The sequence below is a fragment of the Acinonyx jubatus genome, chromosome F2 (assembly GCF_027475565.1).
Source record: "Acinonyx jubatus isolate Ajub_Pintada_27869175 chromosome F2, VMU_Ajub_asm_v1.0, whole genome shotgun sequence".
NCBI classification, from domain to species: Eukaryota; Metazoa; Chordata; class Mammalia; order Carnivora; family Felidae; genus Acinonyx; species Acinonyx jubatus.
Genome location: NC_069394.1, coordinates 62,611,801 through 62,633,917, shown reverse-complemented (window position 1 = coordinate 62,633,917; position 22,117 = coordinate 62,611,801). Strand labels below are relative to the sequence as shown.

General features: G+C 40.8%; 1 protein-coding gene across 1 annotated transcript in view; it reads right to left on the bottom strand.

Annotated features, from left to right (window-relative positions):
- SLCO5A1 (solute carrier organic anion transporter family member 5A1) overlaps positions 1 to 22,117 on the bottom strand; it is a 149,661-nt gene that overhangs the window by 79,319 nt on the left and 48,225 nt on the right. Inside the window, 2 exon segments of the mRNA XM_027064446.2 lie at positions 1,402 to 1,619; positions 8,253 to 8,385. Coding sequence (XP_026920247.2) covers positions 1,402 to 1,619; positions 8,253 to 8,385 — 351 coding nt within the window.

Genomic DNA, 22,117 nt, shown 5'->3' with positions numbered 1-22,117 from the left:
CTATCAAGTTATAAAAAAAATTACTCCTTTGGTAATAGCCAACAGGATCCATAATACATCCATGAAAATGATGGGTTGGCCCACATGATAAGAGCTCAGGCCACACTAGCATCCAAAGAATCCTTGATGGTGTTAGAGCAGAGTAATTTTTGCAGTTCCAAAAGTACACACTGTCACAAAATAATTGCAGGGGGAAGGGGAGTAGAGGAGGCAGGTCTAAAACTTAACTGGGAAGGACCATTTTCAAAGAAATGTGACTTCACTTGTTTTGCAAAAATATGGTCTTAAAAAAAGTCCGATCTAACTATTATTTTTCTTTGACTGCAGGGACTATTCCATAATATATTAGTAACTTCCTTCTAGGCCTAAAAAGTTCCTCTTTGACTTTAGTGTGTATATAATCAAAGTGAGAGAATAATGTGCCTAGGTAAATTTTACCTAAAACAATCTTCACTGATGTAAGCACTTGGTAAATCCTATGCTTCATAATTTCAAGAAGAAAAAAAAAAATCAACTCAGGGATTAAAAGGCTGAAATTAATGGGAATGTGGTATTATAGTTTTCTTGACTCAGAGGGACTTACTGTCACTCAACAGATAGACTGAACACTGAACAAATATTGCCTGGTTAAAATTAATTTGTTTGGGTTTGAGATTGCCTAATCTAGTCTTTAATTTTAAGACAAATAAAAATGAAAAAATAGACCCATACACATCTCTGAAACTTTCTGGATATTTTTACACTGATGTTTAGAGGCCCATTCTATGGCCACTTACAAGCATCTGACAGAGCCACTGTTAAATGAGATTGCTACCCAGTATTAGATTCTACTTTTAGGTAAGGATCAGGCCACACATCACCAAACCCACCGTTCCTCTGGAAAAAAACCATTCATCATACAATGCAGTATTTTAAAAACCAGACATCTCTACTTACAGTAAATGACATACATAAATATCTGTATCTTTAGGGTCTATATCAGTGCTTCCCAAACAATCTGTGATGAAGAACTATTTTTGAATTGATGTTTCCAGGCTGTCATATACTGATACTTTTGCAAAATATATTAAAGATGAACTACAAGAAAATAAAATGTTTACCATACAAAATGCAAACTAAGTTTGTTATCTTTATTAGATTCAACAGGCATAAAGTTATTGTCAAATATCTTTAAACATTTCTCAACACTTACTCAAACTTTCAGTACTTATCACAAGCCAGTAGCAGTTGGTGGGTAGCACTGGCCTTGGACCACAGTTTGAGTAGCACTGATCTAAAATACCATGCACTAAATAAATAAATAAATGAATGAATAAATAAATAAATAAATAAACACACACAGATAAAAATAAGATAAAATAAAATAACTGCACACATATTTTCTCAAAAGATATACTTTACCTCTGACATTCTTTCCAAATCCCATAGAAGAAACTTTTTTGTCCACTTGTTCACTATTGTTTGATTTCTCCTTCATAACGTCATCGTCACTAACAACATCAGCAGAAAATTTTTTCTTTTTCTTTTTCTTGTGTCGAGGAGGAAGCTTTTTTGGAAAAGTAAACATTGGGAATATCACAAGAAACATTGCAATGGCACAAAGGAGGAATCCACTCCACCTAAAAAATTGGGAGATGTGAATAGCATTTATGGCCTTTGTATTATGAGTGAGAACAAATTAGCAAAGTAGAAGTTCATGGTAATAAAATTCTCCAGGGAAAATTTTTTACCTTCAACAACTGTAAAGCAATAGGAAGTTGGACAAACTAAGAAAGCACAGGAGTCCTCCCTTTCTATGTTATAAATGAGAAATCTACCCAATAATTATACTAGTATGATAATGAACATTATAATCAGCAACCTGACTAGAATTTTATTCAAATATTTGTTAGTTCTGCTATAATGTGCATTTTACAATAAATCAAGAAATAAAAAATAAATCAATAACTCATAAGTATAATAAGAAAATAACACAGACTCTCTAAGCATGCTTTGTGGACCAAAATAGACACATTTTTCTTACAGAAAACCATCCTTACCTCATGTGAAATGTATTTTAAATTGCTAATGGCATTCAAATATTTTTCTGCAAGAATTTCAGAATATATTGAGCCTCTTAGCTGGCCCTTACCATAGTTAATCATGAGGGCCACCGAAGACACTTATGTTTGATCACTGCCTTCAAGAACTTACCTAGTTGTAAAGGAGCTAAAAATATAAGAAACAATCTCCAAGGAATGCACGAATGTATACAGTTAGGTGTTAGATCATGTGGTATAGACTATGAATGCTATAAACATTCAGATAAGGGAAATGTGTGTTAGAAACAGACACAGGAGAAGCAGACCTTGGAGAAGCAGACCTTGAGCTATGTAGAATTGAGAGTCTGTCATTGAACTCATCTGAGGTTGCCATGCTGCAAAGAGCAGAAAGCAAATGTAGAGAGTGGAACTCAAATTCTAGTTAAGGCCTTGGGCTTCTTGCTTGCATAATTCCTCAGGCGCAATCTCTCAGTCCCCTGTCAACCCTTTCTTAGCAAAGCAAGTAGAGGCTTCTGATCCTACCTAACAGGGTTGCCACTTTCTTACATATTGACTCCTTGCCTCTAATCTCTGTCCTTAAAGCTTTCAGGTTCTTAATGCTCAGACTCTGACTTCTGTACCAGCACATTCCTATAGTTGCAACCTGGATGCAAGCAGCATTCTAAGCATCGGTGTTGAAATCAACATTAATCATCATCCATTAAGAATATTAATCATCCATTAAGAATGTAGATTGGGGCATCTGAGTGGCTCAGTCGGTTAAGCGTCTGATTCTTGATTTCGGCTCAGGGCATGATCTCATGGTTTGTGAGATCAAACCCCACGCTGAGCTCTGCACTGACAGGGCAGAACCTGCTTGAGATTCTCCCTCTCCCTCTCTCTCTGCCCCTCCCCTGCTTGTGCTCCCTCTCTCTCTCAAAATAAATAAATAAACATTAAAAATATATATATTAAAAAAAGAATACAGATCAGTAGAAAAGTAAAAATTCATTCAAAAATAGTGTTTCTATTAAAGTACTATTATCAGCTGCTACAAAGGTCACACTTTTGCTGACAGAATAATTCCAAATGATTCCATAAACCAGTCATCAATAATCCAGTGTGCTATTTTCAAAGATACTTAAAGTTATATCAAATAAAGATTTATAAACAATCAGAAAAAAAGGCTTTATTTTGAGAAGATTGCTCAGAGCAGACTTCTAGCAATTTCAATTATTCAGTGTACAATCAAGAACCCAGTGCCTGACACAGATTAGGTACTGAAAATCCTGAATAAGTAACATTGAATGAGACAGGTTTTAAAAAATAAAGTCATCTGTCTACAGAGAACATGGCTACGATCCTACCTGGCCCTGTAGTACCTCACTGCTTATGGGGCCTTTGCTGATCCGTCCCTCCTTATCTACCACCTTTCCGCACATACTACATTCAAGTCCCTTGAACTCCCTCAGTTCCCTAGACCAGAACAGGACAGGTAGCGCAACATAAGGGACAGTTCTAGAGCTGTGGCTTCAGACAAACATGAGTTTTGTCTTGTCTTTACCACTTACTAGCTCTAAGATCCTGGGGAAATTATTTCACTTTTCCAAACCAGCTTTCTCATCTGAAAGAAGAATACTACTAACTGCTTTTTGACATCATCAGAATTAATAAGACAATGCATACGGTGGACCTAAAAAAAATGCCTGCCCCCAAATCAGCAATCAGTTCAAAGTAGCTAGTTTTGTTTTTGTTATGTAGATCTGTATTCAGCAACACTACCCACCTCCACGCAGAGATATCGAATGAAAATTGTATGCAAACATTTAAGATAGACTTATAGTTGGGGCACCTGGGTGGCCACAGCCAGTTAAGCATCCAACTCTGGATTTCAACTCAGGTCATAGTCTCATGGTTTGTGAGACGGAGCCGCATTAGGCTCTGCACTGACAGCACAGAGCCTGCTTGGGATTCTCTCTCTCTTTTTCTCTCTGCCCCTCCCCTGCTTGTGCTCTCTCTCTCAAATAAATAAATAAACATTTTTAAAAAATACACTTATAGTAGTCCAGAGTAAGAGTAAATAACAGAAGGAAGGGAAAAATTATAGCAAATAAACAAAAATAATATAAAAATAGTATAAAAGTTTGGGGTCTTTTCAAAGCAGAGCAAGCTGGCCCATATTCTTCAATGGTCTTCAGTAGCATTGACAAAATGCATGATCTAATCACAGAGCCAAAGAAGACCCCAAGAAAAGCTGAGGAAGACAGAAAGTATGTGCTATATGTTAGCAAAAGACCATCAGTAAGAGCTAAAACTGAGAAACCAGAGTCCCTAAGCCTCTTTCATGAAGCATTACTCAGAGACGACTCACAAAGTGGAGCCAGTTAAGTATATTGACTAAGAGCTTCGCCTTGGACTGTTTCTTATCCCAGCTCTCACTGCCTCCAAGGCTTTGGGCAAGTTATTCAAATCACTGTGCATCAATTTCCTCATTTGTAAAGTGGGCATTATATTAGTGACTACATATGGTTGTTGTGTATGTAGGCCTAAATATGAGGCTTAAACAAAAATGTCTGTGAAGCACTTAGTACAATTCTTGACACACAGTCATCACCCCATAAACATTAGCATTATTCATGCCTTCCTTCACTCTCTCAGTATATAGTTATTGAAAAATCCATCATTACTACTAGGCATTGGATTAAATAACATTGTATCAAATACCTCGCTTCTGGTCAAGGTAAAAGTCTATTATAAACTAAGCTACTTGATAAATAAAATTCAATTTTTAAAGAGATCTTTATTATACAGTTCTATATTGACAACTTTTATCATGTATACAACTAATATTGGACCATTAAAATAAATAGGGGCTCTTGGGTGGCTCACCCAGGTAAGCGTCCGACTTTGGCTCAGGTCATGATCTCGCGGATCATGAGTTGGGACCCTCTGTCAGGCTTTGTGCTGACAGCTCAGAGCCTAGAGTCTGCTTCAGATTCTGTGTCTCCCACCCACTCTCTCTCTTCCCCTCCCCTGCTCATGCGCTCTCTCTCTCTCTCTCTCTCTCAAAACTAAATAAAAACATTCTTTAAAAATTTTGTAATAAAATAAATAAAAGTTCCTGAACATTTATTAAATTCAAAAAACTGAAAAATAGCTAACACAAACCATGTAACAAGAACTATTCTTTTTTCTCTTTTTTAAAACAAATTTTTAATGTTTATTTATTTTTGAGAGATTGAGAGCGGAGGAGAGGCAGAGAGACAGGGAGACACGGAATCTGAAGCAGGCTCCAGGCTCCTCATTGTTAGCACAGAGCTGGACATGGGGCCTGACCCCTAGAACGCAAGATCATGACCTGAGCCAAAGTCAGACGTTTAACCAATTGAGCCACCCAGGCACCCATAGCAAGAATTATTTAAAGCTCCACAGATACAGACCCTTCTATTCCCCATAACAACCCTATGAAGTAGCTACTGTAATTACTTCTATTTTATGGCATTTTTTAAGACCAACAACTGAGGGGCACCTGGGGGACTCAGTCCATTGAGTGTCCAACATCAGCTCAGGTCTTGATCTTGTGGTTCGTGAGTCTGAGCCCTGCGTCAGGCTCGCTGCTGTCAGTGCAGAGCCTGCTTGCGATCCTCTGTCCCCCTCTCTCTCTGCCCTTCCCCTGCTTGTGATCTCTCTCTCAAAAATAAATAAAACATTTTTAAAAATTTTTAATAAATAAAAATTAAAAAATTAAACCAACAACTGAGGCACAGAGAAGTTAAGTAACTTCCTCCAAGGTCACACAGCTATTAGGTGGCAGACTAAGATTTAAACCCAGGAGAATATGGCTTCAGAGTCTGCGCTCTTAATCACTCTACTTTGCTACCAATTGGAGTGATGTCTACTAGAAAACTTTAAAAAGTCAGTATATGGGGCACATGGGTGGCTCAGTCGATTAAGTGTCTGACTTCAGCTCAGGTCAGGATCCCACAGTTCATGAGTTCGAGGCCTGTGTTGGGCTCTGTGTTGACAGCTCAGAGCCTGGAGCCTGCTTCAGATTCTGTGTCTCCCTCCCTCTCTGCTCCTCCCCTGCTCATTCTTTGTCTCTCTCTCCCTCTCTCTCAAAAATAAATAAACATTAAAAAATGAAATGAAATGAAATGAAATGAGATGAAATGAGATGAAATGAAATGAAATGAAATGAAATGAAAAATTAAAAGTCAGCATAAAGTACTTATGAGCCTAAAGCTCGTATCTCTTTCCTTCTCCCTGCCCCCAATTTGGTCCTCTTCATCTTTCCCCCTCCCTCTAGATATTCCCTTTGTTGACATGCTCTTTTCACAGACATCTAAATAGAATACAAAATATACATTGAATGTTCATAAACATATTTTAATAATCCACTTTTCTGAGAATAAAAAAAAAGAATCCTTACTCTGATTTATTTCAGAACTGTAAAGAAAACAGTAGTCGAGACCAAAAATTTCACTATTGGTTAAGAACTTAAAACTCCTGTGTTATTCCCCTCATGCTGACAAGGGAACTTCCTTTTGTATGATTTAAAAATTCTACCAGTCCAAGTTCATCTAGATCTTAGCACATCCATTTTCAAAGAGCATTACTTATGAAAAGAGAAGTGTTATGTAACTTAATTGATATTTCTTAACTGCTTTGAAAATAGACAGTGTTAAGCATTATTCTCATGTATTTAAGAGTTATGAGATTATCTTATAATGAAATGCATAGGTAACAAAAATGCTCTAAGAAACTCTTTGGAAAGTAATCAGTTGACACTAATTTCTAATAGTGAACTATTCTCTTTATTATAAAATGAGCATTTCTTATCAGTGTATACCTATTACTAATCCATGTTAAATGAACTCAGGAAGCCAGTACTTTTTGGTTGGTGCTTGCTATCATGAAGAAACTTATGTGCAAGTTGAGGACAATGAAGAACTCGAACACAGTCCTGGCTGTGTGGATGAATAACCTAACATCCAAAGTTGGAGTTCTCATTCTAAGTCCTCAAGATTACTTATTTAGCAAGACAATTAAGGGCTACAAGTGAGAGAACAGCTAAATCTCTAGCACTCGTTGGAAAAACAATTACTGAGTGAAAAGATTCACTAACAGTGTGACAATGGAAAAGAGGGGGCTGGAGTTTGGGGCAGTTGGGGAGGGCTGACAAAGCAGAAACGCAGATATAATAAGGAAGTGGGAGGAAAATATTTTTTTAAAAGGCACAGCAAAGATAATGAAAGCTAGGACACAGCAAAGATAATGAAAGCTAGGACACAGGAAAGCCCCAACACAGCCACCTTCTCCTCCTCCACTCTGCTATTTATAGCAGAAAATGCCTCAACCCTAAAGAAGGATTGGATTAAGCCAATGTTCCCAAGCCCTCAGCACTAGTTTCCCATTGCTGCTATAACTACCCCACCCTTAGGGTTTAAAACTACTTAAACGTGATATCTTATAGTTCTGGCGATCAATAGTCTCAGGTGGGCTGACAAGGCTGCATTCCTTTTGGAGGCTCTAGGGGAAAAAACCTATTTCCTTGGGTTTCGTAGCCTCTAGAGTCTGAGTGTGTTCCTTGGCTCATAGAATCTTCCTCCATCTCCAAAGAATGTGGCTCCAACCTCTGCTTCAATCACCATATCTTCTCTCACTCTCACCCTCCTGTCTGCCTCTTACCCTTATAGGGACCCCTGTGATTACACAGGGCCCATTCCTGTCATGAGGATAACTTCCCTGTCTCAAGACCCCTTAATCACATCTGCAAAGTGTCTTGCCATATAAGCCAACACATCCATAGGCTCTAGAGATTAGGACATGGATATCTCTGGAGGATTAACTATTCTGCCTTCCACCCTGTCCTGGGTGACTTTCAGCTGTTTTTCATATTCCCTTGGGGGAAATTATTTTAACTCTAAGAGTACCACAACGTGAACTATCATTAATAATAAGTGAAATAGGGGCGCCTGGGTGGCTCAGTCAGTTAAGCATCCAACTTTGGCTCAAGTCATGATCTCACAGTTTGTGGGTTCAAGCCCCACATCAGGCTCTGTGCTGATAGCTCAGAGCCTGGAGCCTGCTTCAGATTCTGTGTCTCCCTCTCTCTCTCTGCCCCTCCCCTGCTCATGCTCTGTCTCTGTCTCAAAAATAAATAGAAACATTAAAAAAAATTATAAAAAAATAATAATAAGTGAAATGAAAAATTTAGTAAACAATTCTTACCAGTTTCCAATGAAACGAGGGTCATTCTGATCAAGGTTAACAGGATTTCTGGGATCGACATAAAACCCAATAAGAAGTCCACCTAATAAATATCCCACTGCAGGACCAAGTGCTCCCATGACATACATGATGGCTGAGAAGACAGAAGGGGAAACATGAAATACAGCAACGTGTTATTTAAATTTCAAGAGCTGTCTAATTTCAGTCATTCCATTTATATGTCACAGTTAAACCCAGTTAACAGCATCCAAAAACAAAGAACTTTAGAGATTGTGCCTCTATTTATATTTGGGTTTCAAATCATGCCCTTTATTTAGCTGCTGCCTGTTGTCCTTTTAGAACATCAGAATCATCTGGACAGCTTTTCGGTTGCTTTTGTTTGGTTTTTTTAATGTAAGTGCTCAGCCCCACTAAATTTAAATTTCTGAAAGTACTAGTTAATGAGCAGTCACTGGATAACCAAGAGAAGATGAAACGTAGTGTCAAGATTAAAAAATAAATAAATAAAAATAAATAAATAAATACAAGGTCATTTCAAGATAAGAAGGAAAAAAAAGTAGAAGTCACTTGTCACAGCTGGAAGATTCTAACAGAACGAGTGAACCAAGGCCAGATTCTGCCATGAAGCTGGATTTAATTGAATTAGCAAAGGTGCTCAAGCCCCCTCAAATCATGAATATTTTTCAAACCACCACTTTAGAATCAAAGAAGAGCTTCCAATGCATTTGGTTTATTGTTAATTGAGGAACCTTACTTAAAGATTCATAAATCTCATTAAATGGCATGAGTGAGAAGGTCCAAATGGATAGCAGGAACCCACAGCTGAATGAAAAAATTACTTTTTAAAGCACATGACCAAAACAGGAGGGGAAGGGGTTCTGTCAGTAGATCAGAAAGGTTTTCATTCTATCCAAAAAACAATTTGGCCATCAAAATGGGCTTAGAGCAAAACATAACAATAAATTAGGGGTGCCTGGGTGGCTCAGTCAGTTGAGTGTCTGACTTCGGCTCAGGTCGTGATCTCGCAGTTGACGAGTTCAAGCCCCGCAACGGGCTCTGTGCTGACAGCTCGGAGCCTGGAGCCTGCTTCACATTGTGTCTCCCTCGCTCTCTGCCCCTTCCCTGCTCATGCTCTGTCTCAAAAACAAATAAACATTAGAAAAAAATAACAATAAATTCACTGTCATGCCTTTATATTGTTTTGACTGCTGTGATTTCAAATAAAAAAATAATTTTGTCAATTTTTAAATTTTGAGGTAGGATATGAAATTCCTTGAAAATCGTAGAAAAATCTAGCCACACATTCCAAACCCATTTTTTTTCCTGCTAAAATTTAGTTATTTGGGGAGAAATCTATAAACACTTTTAAGATACTCTTGGGTGCAAGGCATGATAAACTCAGGTGTTGAGGCACCTGGGTGGCTCATTGGTTAAGCGTCCGACTTTGGCTCAGGTCATGATTTCATGGTTCTTGAGTTCAAGCCGTGTGTCGGGCTCTGTGCTGACAGTTCAGAGCCTGGAGCCTGCTTCAGATTCTGTATCTTCCTCTCTTCTCTCTCTCTCTCTCTCTCTCCCTCTGCCCCTCCCCTGCTCATTCTCTCTCTCTTTCTCTAGAATAAACCTCAAAAAAAAAAAAAAAACCCTCAGGTGTTACATATTTCTCATTTCTGTTGCCATCATGTATTTAAGCTACTGAATAAATAACTAGTTTCCATACCCTTTAAATAGCACCATATTGGGGTGGCTCAGTTGGTCAAGCATCCAACTTCAGCTCAGGTCATGATCACAGTTCATGAGCTCAAGCCCCACGTCGGGCTCTGTGCTCATAGCTCAGAGCCTGGAGTTTCAGATTCTGTGTCTCCCTCTCTCTCTGCCCCATCCCCCCTCATGCTCTGTCTCTCTCTGTCTTAAAAATAAATAAAACATTAAAAAAATAAGAAATAAAAAAATAAATATTACCATATTTACCAAAAAGAAAATTTGACTAATCAGACTAGCTCCACCTTACTTTATCACCTGCACCTAAATAAACTTTGAATAAACTTGTACCTCCTGTTACTTATCACTACAGACAGTAATTTAACACCTGCTCCCATTTTTCACACTATTTCATAAGAGAAAGTGCCGTGTTTATTTTACAGAATCGTCTGCTTGTAACAAAAGTCCTTAGGTGCTTCGACTTCTCCATCTGTGTTTGGAAATGGAGAATGGAAGCACAGCCACAAGTAACTGGTATTCCTTTGGAAGCATACTTTTAATAAAACAAAATTAGAATTTTGATAAATATCTTGTTAACCTCTCTGTTTATAGCCTGAAACGGAACTCGAGAATAAAAAATGCTTTTTCAGTTTTACCCATATGCATATGAAGATAAAATTTATGTTTACACCTCCAGGCAAATCCATTTACAACTTAAAACTGTAATGAGGCCAAAATGTGACATGAATCATCTTCCCAAAATAGTTCTTCTGGCATGAAAGAGACTGTCTTACAAACACAGACAGGGAAAAGGGTATTTCCGCCATCCTGTTTATGCCTGGGGCACTTGAGTGCAGCATCTCGGAATGCCAAGCAGCACGGTGCAGGATGTGTGCTGGCAAGACCTCGCAATTACATGGCGAATGGAACACCAATTAAATAACATCTCCAAAAAAACTTAACTACTCTTTAACTTCTCTTAAACATTTGTTTATTTTTGAGAGAGAGAGAGAGAGAGAGCACATGCGCGCGCGCGCGCACACACACACACACACACACACACACACACACACACACACGGGGGGGGGGGGGAAGGGGCAGAGAGAGAGAAAGACACAGAATCCGAAGCAGCCTCCAGGCTCTCAACTGTCAGCACAGAGCCCAACATGGGGCTCGAACTCACGAACCGTGAGATCATGACCCGAGCCGAAGTCGGAGGCTTAACCGACTGAGCCACCCGGGAGCCCAAACTTAACTACTTTTTCAAATACAGATAAAACTTTTTAAAATTCAGCTATGTAATCAGAAAAAGTTTATTTGTAATATCTAGCAAACACTTAGGCCAACTGAATCATTCACACTAACATATATATCCACATATATCTATATAATTGTATTACATATTATGCTCTCTATAATAGTGTCGTGACTATACTATATATCTATAAATCAATAAATATATAACACTATAGATAGAGATAGAGATATATAATAACTCGTTGACATGGTCCTATTCAGTAAATAAATCCTTCTGGCCACTGAGCTAACATTTATTAATTGATTAACCAGTAGAACTCATTCAGAGCTTATTAGAGGGGCAAATTGTTGACACAAATTCGTATCACTCACCCTCCCAGTCAAAAATTCTCAATCGCCCCCACCCACCAACCACCACTGCTTGAAGAAAGTCCAAACTGCTCTGGAGTTCAAGGGTGGGACGAGTTGGCCCCCTCCTGCCATTTCACTCTTCAAACCTACCGACTGCACTCAGGGCTCCAGGCAGACTGACTCTCAGACAGACCTGGGCAGAGCCACCTCTCTTCCCTTGAAGACCCACCGTGCCCCCAGGCTTCCCTGTCTGTCTGAATCCTACCTGTTCTTCAAGGCCTAACCAAGTCCAGTACTGCCTGTCCTCCCCTGAGTGGTCTCTGTCTCCTCAGAGACCTCCTCCTCTGTCTATTCCAGCGGCCTCCACACTTTTTCATCAGCCATCTCTATTGGTAAGAGTTTTTAAACATTTACCACAGGGGTGCCTGGGTGACTCAGTGGGTTAAGCGCCAGACTCTAGATTTCAGTTCAGATCATCACCTCACAGTTCGTGAGATCGAGACCTGTGTCAGGTGGGCTCTATGCTGACAGCATGGAACGTGCTTGGGATTCTCTCTCTCCCTCTCTCTCTCTCTGCCTCTCCCCTGCTTGTGCTCTCTCTCTCTCTCTCTCTCTCAAAATAAATAAATAAACATTAAAAAAAAGCTTCAAAAATGAACTATTGGGACCTCATCAAAATAAAAAGCTTCTGGACAGCAAAGGAAACAATCAGCAAAACTAAAAGGCAACAAATGGAATGGGAGAAGATTTTTGCAAACGATATATCAGATAAAGGGTTAGTATCCAAAATCCATATAGAACTTATATGGAACTTATATAGAACTTATAACTCAACACCCAAAAAACAAATAATCCAGTGAAGAAATGGGCAAAAGACATGAATAGACACTTCTCCAAAGAAGACATCCAGATGGCCAACCAACACATGAAAAAATGCTCAACATCACTCACCATCAGGGAAATACAAATCAAAACCACAATGAGATACCACCTCACACCTGTCAGAATGGGTAACATTAACAACTCAGGCAACAGCAGTTATTGGTGAGGATGCAGAGAAAGAGGATCTCTTTTGCACTGCTGGTGGGAAGGCAAACTGGTGCAGCCACTCTGGAAAACAATATGGAGGTTCCTCAAAAAACTAAAAATAGAACTACCCTACGACCCAGCAATTGCACTACTAGGCATTTATCCAAGGGATACAGGTGTGCTGTTTCGAAGTAGCACACACATCCCAATGTTTATAGCAGAGGTATCAACAATAGCCAAAGTATGGAAAGAACCCAAATGTCCATCGACTGATGAATGGATAAAGAAGATGTGGTATATATATACAATGGAGTGTTACTCGGCAATCAAAAAGAATGAAATCTTGCCATTTGCAACTACGTGGATGGAACCAGAGGGTATTACGCTAAGTGAAATTAGTCAGAGAAAGACAAAAATCATATCACTTCACTCATAGGAGGACTTTAAGAGACAAAACCGATGAACATAAGGGAAGGGAAACAAAAACAATATAAAAACAGGGAGGGGGACAGAACAGAAGAGACTCATAAATATGGAGAACAAACTGAGGGTTATGGGAGGGGTTGTGGGAGGGGGGATGGGTTAAACGGGTAAGGGGCATTAAGGGATCTACAACTGAAATCATTGTTGTACTGTATGCTAACTAACTTGGATGTAAGTCCAATAAATAAATTAAAAAAAAAAAAACTTTAAACATTTACCACAGTGTACTTTTCTGTATAAGCAACGTGTACTTACCATCAGCCTCGCTCTCATAGCTTGCACCTGATATATCAGTAAACCCCGCTAGTTCTACCATCACATCACATACAACATGCAGCCTCTTCCCCATGCCTCTACCTTGGCCCAAGCCACCAACGTCACTCATCTGGAAAATGGCTCCAGGCCTTCCAGCTGGTGGTATTCCTGCTACTCTCTTCCTCCCTACAATGAATTTTCAACACAGCAGCCCTAACAATCCTTCAGAAACATAAGGCAGGTCATGTCACTTCTTTGCTCACACCCTCCAGTGGCTTCCCATCGTGCTGGCAAGAAAAGCCAAAATCCTTTTATATGGCTGCAAGGACCTGCCCACACCTTTGCACCACCCCCTATGATCTCTCTGCTCCGTCTCCTATCCTTTTCCTTGTTCACTCAGCTCCAGTCAAACTGACCTCTCTCTTCACCCTCCCAGTCACATTCCCACCTGAGGGTGTTAGCGCTTGGATTGTGCGTGCCTGTGTGCACGTGTGTAAGTGTGTGCAGGTGTCTCTTTCCCAGAGAGCCACACGGTACATTCCCTTACTTCCTCCAAATAGGAATTCAAATAGTTCCTTCCCACCAAGGCCTTGCTTGGCCATCCTATCTAAAACTTTAAAAACCTTTTCCCCAATGCTTCCCACCCTCTCTCTGCTTTATTTTTCTCCTTAGCATACGTTGGCACCCAATACACTCTACATTTCCTTTGTTCATCTTGTTTATCACCTGTCCTCCCCGTCTAGAACATAAGATCCAGAAGGGCAGGGATCTTGCCAGTGGTATTCACTGACAAAAGTAGTGTAGGAGGCATGAAACTCATTTCGCTCCCATTATTCATTACCTTTCCCACTCCCAGTGAACACTCTGCTGTTATTAACAACAGTAGATGTCAGGGATAAGAGCCTTCTTCAGCATACATCAGCTCTTGAGATATCAGCTAATCACTGTCGGGTTGATAGTTCCATGTTTTTGTCTGTGTTTCATCAGATGTGATGATACTGTTATTGGTTTTCTCTCCCGATGAGGAGCTTATACTGGGAGTACAGGCTATCCAGTGAACCAGCAATAGAAAGAACCACAAGTTCCAAGAGTTGTCTAATTTCAGTCATGTCGTATATTTATGTCACAGTTCACTCCAGTTAAGAGCATCCAAAAACAAAGAACTTTAGAGATTGTGCCTCTATTTATATTTGGGTTTCAAATCATGCCCTTTATTTAGCTGCTGCCTGTTGTCCTTTTAGAACATCAGAATCATCTGAAGAATTTTCTTCCTATACCCCAGTGGACTGTATCACACCCCTCCTGGGTCGTACACAATTCAGCTTCATTCCCCTTTGGGAGAACCCTGGGCCATTCCGTTCATTTAAATTTGAGTATACCTTGCTCTTAATTTCTACTTCTCTCTTCAAATGTTTATATCTTATCTTTTGAAGTAGCTCTTCATCCTTGAGAGCAGGAGCTGTATCGTGTACAGTACTGTGTGGTGGTTAAATCACAGACTCCAAACTCCTGGGTTCGAATCCCTGCTTCCATTATGCACATGAAGTGCTTAGCCTATGATAAACACTGAAGAAATATTAAGTTGTATTTTTATATGTTGAATGATCACCTATTCATCCTCTAACAAATATTATTAAATACTAAGTTTGTATAGGCCAAATACATATATTATTTAACGGAAGACACACTTTTCTTTATATTACCTTGATAAATTATCTTTTCTGGAATCATAACTTTTGATCCAGGAGTTAGTTTTGATAATGGGCTTGGCAGATGGGAATGGGGAAAGACAAGATCCGGACCTTTGTTTCTTCACACAAAGGTCAGTATAGGGTATCTTCCTGAAGCTGAGAATGTGCCTTGCTTGCCTGTGTCTATTATTCTTTTTAAATAACTTTTAAGGTTTTTTTCCTAATGATTACAAAATATAATATGAATTTCTTATGGAGAAAACTCTCAAAAACACACAAAATTTTTTTCTAAATCACCAACAATCCATACTATCCAGATAATGATAGTAATAATACTAATAAATACTTTTTATTCATATACTGTATAAATTTTTTAAGTAGCTGGAATTATACAGTACTTATTATCGTATACTATGTTTTTTGGGGGTGCCAGAGTGGCTCAGTAGGATAAATGTCTGACTCTGGCTCAGGTCATGATCTCACGGTTCATGAGTTCAAGCCCCGCGTGGGACTCTGTCCTGAGAGCTCAGAGCCTGGAGTTTGCTTCAGATTCTGTGTCTCCCTCTCTCTTGGCCCCTCCCCTGCTTATACTCTGTCTGTCTGTCTCTCTCTCTCAAAAATAAACACTAAAAAGTGTATGTTTTTTTTCACATAATATCTCAAACATTTCTTATATCGATAAATATTCTTCTAAAACATTTGTCATAGCTAAATGATGAGACTTCATGCGGCTATCACATACGTCCTTTAATAACCCCTCACTGGGGCGCCTGGGTGGCTCAGTCACTTAAGCATCCGACTCTTGATTTCGGCTCAGATCATGATCTCACAGTTCGTGGGTTCTGCGCTGATAGCACAAAGCCTGCTTGGGATTTTCTGTCTCCCTCTCTCTTTGCCCCTCCCCCTCTCCCTCTCTCCCTCTCTCTCCCTCTCTCTCTCTCAAAAACAAATACACATTTTAAAAAATCTTTACAAAAACCCCTTACGGATGCCAGCTATCTGCTACCACAAATGTCTGATTGGGGGTATTCCTCTGAAGATTATCTCAACCCTTTGTTATTACCTATGCTCCACGGAACTAGACCCCAGCCTGAGGACTACAGCCCCCACCCCAAACCACCCTCAGCTGGGTGAGCTTTTGTGGAACTAAGAAGCCACTATTAAATGAAGTGGGCCTGAAAGGGCCCTTCAGCAGGGTGGGGCCAGTTCTTGGCCTCCATCCTGGACATCACGGCTGGTTTGACAAAGAAACGACTCTGGGGCAAGGCTGACCCACCAACAACTTGGTAACTGTCTCATCACCTGCTTCCGACCTGCTTCCTTCACTTCTTTTCCCCAAGCTGTTTACTTTTGGACATTCCGTTTTAATTTTCTTCTTAAATTATCATTTACCCTATTTTGTGATCATTTATGCTTTTTTACATTAAAGCACATTAACTTCTACTTTTAATCCCATTTACCTTCCTTAAATTATTTTTCACCCCATTTTGTGACCATTTATGCCTTTCGACATTAAAGCACATAACTTCCACTTTTAATCCCATTTACCTTCACATTTTTAACTTTTCTCCTGTAGATTTAACCTTTATTCTAATATAATACCTCTTTTCACTTTTACATCATAAAATGTTTAAGCTGCTGCTTTTTCTGTACTTCTTAATGCATTTTAATCTTTTAAAAATATTTTTCTGGGCGCCTCGGTGGCTGTCGGTTGAGCATCCGACTCTTGATTTCACCTCAGATCATGATCTCAGGGTTTGTGAGATCGAGCCCCACCCACATCGGACTATGTGCTGACAGCACTGAGGCTGCTTTGGGAGTCTCTCTCTCTCTCTCTCCCTCCCTCGCTCTCTGCCCCTCCCCCACCCACGTGTGCATGTGCGCGCGCGCGCTCGCTCTCTCTCTCTCTCTCTCAAAATAAACATTTTAACAATAAATAAATAAATAAATAAATGTTTTTTCAAGAATTTTAATTTAAAATTAAGTATCAGGTTTTTTTTCAAATTACCTGTTGCCTTCTATTTCTCATACCTTAAGTAACTTTGCTTATGTTTTTAGCCCTATTTATACTAGGCTAATTTTTCAGTTTTATAAACTGTCTTTATTTTAAACTTTGTTATACCCCTGATTTTTATGTTATATTTCATGTTTAGGGCTTTCTATTTCCTTTTGCATCCTTTCAACAACATATTCTTTTAAGAGTCTTCGTCTATCTTAATCATCTCTTATGTTTTACTTATTTTGCGATCAGTTTTGGTAACAGTTCATCAGATGTTGGGCCTGGCCACTGCCCACACTGTCTCTGTAGTCCTGTTCAGCTGCCCTGCATGGCTTTTCCAGCCAGTTAAGGACAGTAGCCTGAGATTCAGGGTTAATTCTCCCCTGGGCTCAAGGCTTCACCCATGGCATATCTGATTAGCTGGACCCCACGACTGCTGTCGCCCATGACCCAATAATGACAAAATGTGAGTTCTAAATCCCAGGTCTCTGATGAATAAGCACTGACTCTAAGACAAGCCAGGCCCACAGAGTGAAACAAACAAGCCAGAGTGTTCTTCCTCATTCAGGTCCAGTCTGGCCTAGGGAGGGTCCCATGGGTTGACCTTCCCAATGGCTACCCGGGAGAGAGAAAAGGCATAAGTGGACCCTGCAAAATTCACCTGTACCTATTTCACCCCTTGTTAAAGCCTACATCTCCATCTCTGGCAGACTTAAAAGACACTCCTCCTTCCTCATCACAAAAGCCCAACTTGACTGCATTGGTATTATCCCACATAGGATTGTTCTGTGGGGTCAGCAGCAACCAGGGGAACAGCTCTCTGAACTCTACAGAGTCTATGTTGGGTAACTGAACCTGCTCCTGAATCACAAGAAATGATTCCAGAGCTACTAATAGTGACCAGCCAGCCATGAGCCTTGCTGGACTTGGGAAACTGAGGGCCCATTGGGAAACTGAGGGCCCAATCAAAATCAGCAAAGATTCTAGTATCACAAATCCCTACAGTTACCTCCTTCCTAGCCTCAACCCCCAATGGTGAGTAGGGCTCCACATTGCCAGATCAGAGGTCACTCAGTCACCCATGTGCTCTGTGATGCCAGGCCCTAGGACAAGGAAGCGGCCTCGCAAAGTTCAATAAGATTGATGCCCAGTCCTCCAGAAGAGGAACAGGTAAAACCAGCTATGATTCAAGGCTCATCGAATAAATGTGCCAAGTAGCAGCAATAGGCCAGGGACGGGGGAGAGGAATGACTCACACTGTAACTAGCTGAGGAGGGAGAATAGATAAGCCTTTCTGGAAAAGATGACTTTTAACATAAGCCTACAAAAATGGGCAAAAGAGGACACTAGACGCTGAGGGTCCCATAGGGGCAAAAGCACACGAGTTTGGAAGCATACGGCCTGTCCGGGGAGTCGCAAGTGGTTGTGCCCCTGGAGGTACAACTGCCTCAGAGGAGAGTGACCACCACTGCCTCTGTGCTAGTCCCATCCAGGGGTCTCGGTGCCCAGCTGTGTGCAGGCTGCTCAGTTGCTGTTCTCTGAGGACGGTGAGGAGGGACGGCAGCATAGAGCATCAGCTTCCCCATCAGTGTCATCGGTGACACTGAGAGATGGTTTTGCTGTCGTTTTCCACACAGCAGTCACTTCCACTGTGCGACTGAGGTCAGGCCTGACATGGAGAATGGGAAGTCAGAGCACTGGTCCTTGGGGTCTCCTGAGCACGTGATTGTCTCCCCTCACTCTCCCTCCCCCCTTCCTTCTGCATTAGTCACTGGAATGCAGCCAGAAGTCTCAGCCACCATGTTACATCCAAAGGCCTCTCCTTCCACCTCATTCCTGCTGTCCTTAGCTCTTGGGAGAATAAAAATCTCCCCTTCTCATTCATTCTCTTCATTTATGGGCAGAATTCAACTGGATAGATATCTTTTCTTTCTGTCTGTTCAGTTTCTATGCCCCCCTCTTTTGGCAAACGCTATTCTGTTTTTCTTTAGGAACCACAGACCCTCCATTGCACAGTCTCAATGACCTCCATGATTCACTGGTAGACAGATGACCAGTGCAGGCCAATCAGATGCTCTTCTCCCAGACACCAGGTGGCTCACTCCCTTACTTCTTCCAGATCTATATTCAAGTATCATTCTTCAGAGAAGCTATAGTTCACCATATATCTAAACACGGCGCCCCCCCCCCCCACACCTCCCCTGCCCCATTACTCTTTATCACCTTGCCCTGCTGGGGTTTTCATTATGGCCAATACCACCATGTGGCATTACATTTGACCGCTTGCTTATTCTCTGTCTCTCCCACTGGAATGTTGCTTCCATGAGAACAAGAGCCGCTTTTGTCACTGATGCCTTATCAATGCCTGAGCAGCGCTGACCTTAAGCACTAATGAATATTGTTGAACAAGAAGGGATGAAGGCATGGACTTCTAATCTTGAGTGAAGTAACAAAAGCAATCGAAGTGGATTTGTCCTTGCAACACTGCCTTGAAGAATCATCCATTGGTTCCTGTTCCCTAGACCCCTGGGGCTGCCCTGTCCTTGTGAGCCATCCCTACTCCCCTTCCCCAGAACATCCTTGGTTTGACAGAGCTGGCTCCTGTGGTTTACAGCCACAGAGCCTTGACACCTACCTCCAAAACACCTCCAGGCCTGACCCTTACTTCTGCCAGGCTCTCCGAGGTCACCACCCTCCCCAGCTGGGTTCCCCCAGTTCTCAGAGCTTCATTGCAACTGGCCTGGATGTGCTGCGCCCTCATTTGAACTTGGTTCTCATTAATCAGCCTCTGCTCTCTGTTGCTGCCCACTTCCCACTTTTTGCCACTCACTGTCCACCACTTCTCCACATTCCCTCTGGCACAGGACCCACTTTCTCAGCTGCCCTCCATGGCCAGTAAATGCTGCCAAGAACCGATGATGACAGGGGTTTGGGTTACAAGCATAATTTAGGCTCAGTCCCAGGAGCTGGGATTTACCCAGAATGGTCCCACAGCAAAATGTATCGCACGCATGCCTATTAAACCCGGTCTGGGACATAGTGATAGGAGGTCACCCTTTTGAATACGTTTGGTGGCATAGCTGTTGCAGACAGGAAGACGACGTGAGAAGCGATCCACACTTCACTGTTGTATCACAGCAATGACACCAGCTCGCATTTGACTTGCACAATGTCTTGAAAACTAGCCAAGGTACTTCACAGCACCAGTGCACCATGTTTAAAGAAAATATTCCCTTGCTCGCTCCTTCCACTCACAAGCACAGGCAGATAAGAGACCTCTGATCTCAGTTATATGTAGCAGCAATTTGTCTTGTCTTAAGTGATTCAGTTATTGTGACACAGGCCTGACAGTAAAAGAACAGCTGCCACAGCAGTCAGGGAATAGTCTATCACTTTGCTAAAACATCCAGAGAGCATCTTAGGTCACAAATGAGAAGGGAAAAGGGTTAGGCAGATTCAGAGTGTTTTTTCCTCGCTACCATAGCAAGCAAGGGTTGGTTTAAGTTCACTATCTTCCTTTAGAAATATTTTCAAAGTCGTTCATTTCTAAAATGGAACACGCTTAACTTTTTTTTTTTTTTAATTTTAATTAAAGGGGTGCCTAGGTGGCTCAGTCGGTTAAGCATCTGGCTTCAGCTTAGGTCATGATCTTGCAGTTCATGGGTTCGAGCCCTGCATCAGGCTCTGTGCTGACAGCTCAGAGCCTGGAGCCTGCTTTGGATTCCGTGTCTCCTTCGCTCTCTGCTCCTCCCTTGCTCTGTCTCTCTGTCTCTCTCTTTCTCTCTCTCTCTCTCAAAAATAAACATTAAAAAAAATTTTTAAGGGAACACCCAAGTGCGTTTAGAAGGAGCCATTTACACTTAATTAACATCTAGGGCATGGTGGGTGTTTAATGTGCTATAGCTTTAAAACATCAAATTGGGCACCTATGAGTGACCACTATCTATAAACTCAGTCCAGTCCTTAGGAGGGACCATGAGGACAGCTACTATGAAAGCATAAAAAAAATTATGTTGGGGTGCCTGAGTGGCTCATTTGGTTAGCATCCGACTTCAGCTCAAATCATGATCTCACTGTTGCCGAGTTCAAGCCCCATGTCGGGCTCTGTGCTGATAGCTCAGAGCCTGGGGCCTGTTTTAGATTCTGTGTCTCCCTCTCTCTCGCTGCCCCTCCTCTGCTCATGCTCTGACTCTCTCTTTCAAAATAAATAAAACATTACAAATTGTTTTAATCATGTCAATTTTTTAAAATTATATTTTGAGGCAAAAAGAGTTTTATTAAGAGTTAAAAATGGATTCCTTTAGAACACAAACTGAAAACGCATAACAGCATAATCAAAATAATAAATGAACCCATGAGAAACTAATTTGACTAGTTATCAAAGCAATAGAAGTTGCAAACAATGAGATACCACTCTACTAAAATAAACGAAAAAGACGGAAAGTGCTCAGTGCAGATACAAGTCAGTGAATTCATCATTCCCATCCATTGCTGGCACAGAGTTACAACTGGAATAAGCTTTGGACAGCAATTCACCATATCTATCATGACGACATTTATCATTGTGTTTTGTAGACAGAAAAATAGAAACAGTAAAAATAGTAACTAACTACATTTTGATTCATAATGCAGCTATTGACTTTTATGTTGACAGAGTTTTTATACCTTAAGGACATACTTATTTTTTTTTAATTTTTTTTTAACATGTATTTATTTTTGAGACAGAGAGAGACAGAGCATGAATGGGGGAGTGTCAGAGAGAGAGAGGGAGACACAGAATCTGAAACAGGCTCCAGGCTCTGAGCTGTCAGCAGGGAGCCCGACGCGGGGCTCGAACTCACAGACCGCGAGATTATGACCTGAGCCGAAGTCGGACACTTAACCGACTGAGCCACCCAGGCGCCCCTAGACTTATTTTTAAAATGTAAGTGAATATGAAGAACACAAAATTTTGTTAACCATGTGATCATAATTATGTAAAAAAAAACATACATTTAAAAACATTTTTTAATGTTTATTTATTGTTGAGAGAGACAGAGAGACAGAGCATGAGCAGGGCAGGTACAGAGAGAGTGGGAGACAGAATCTGAAGCAGGCTCCAG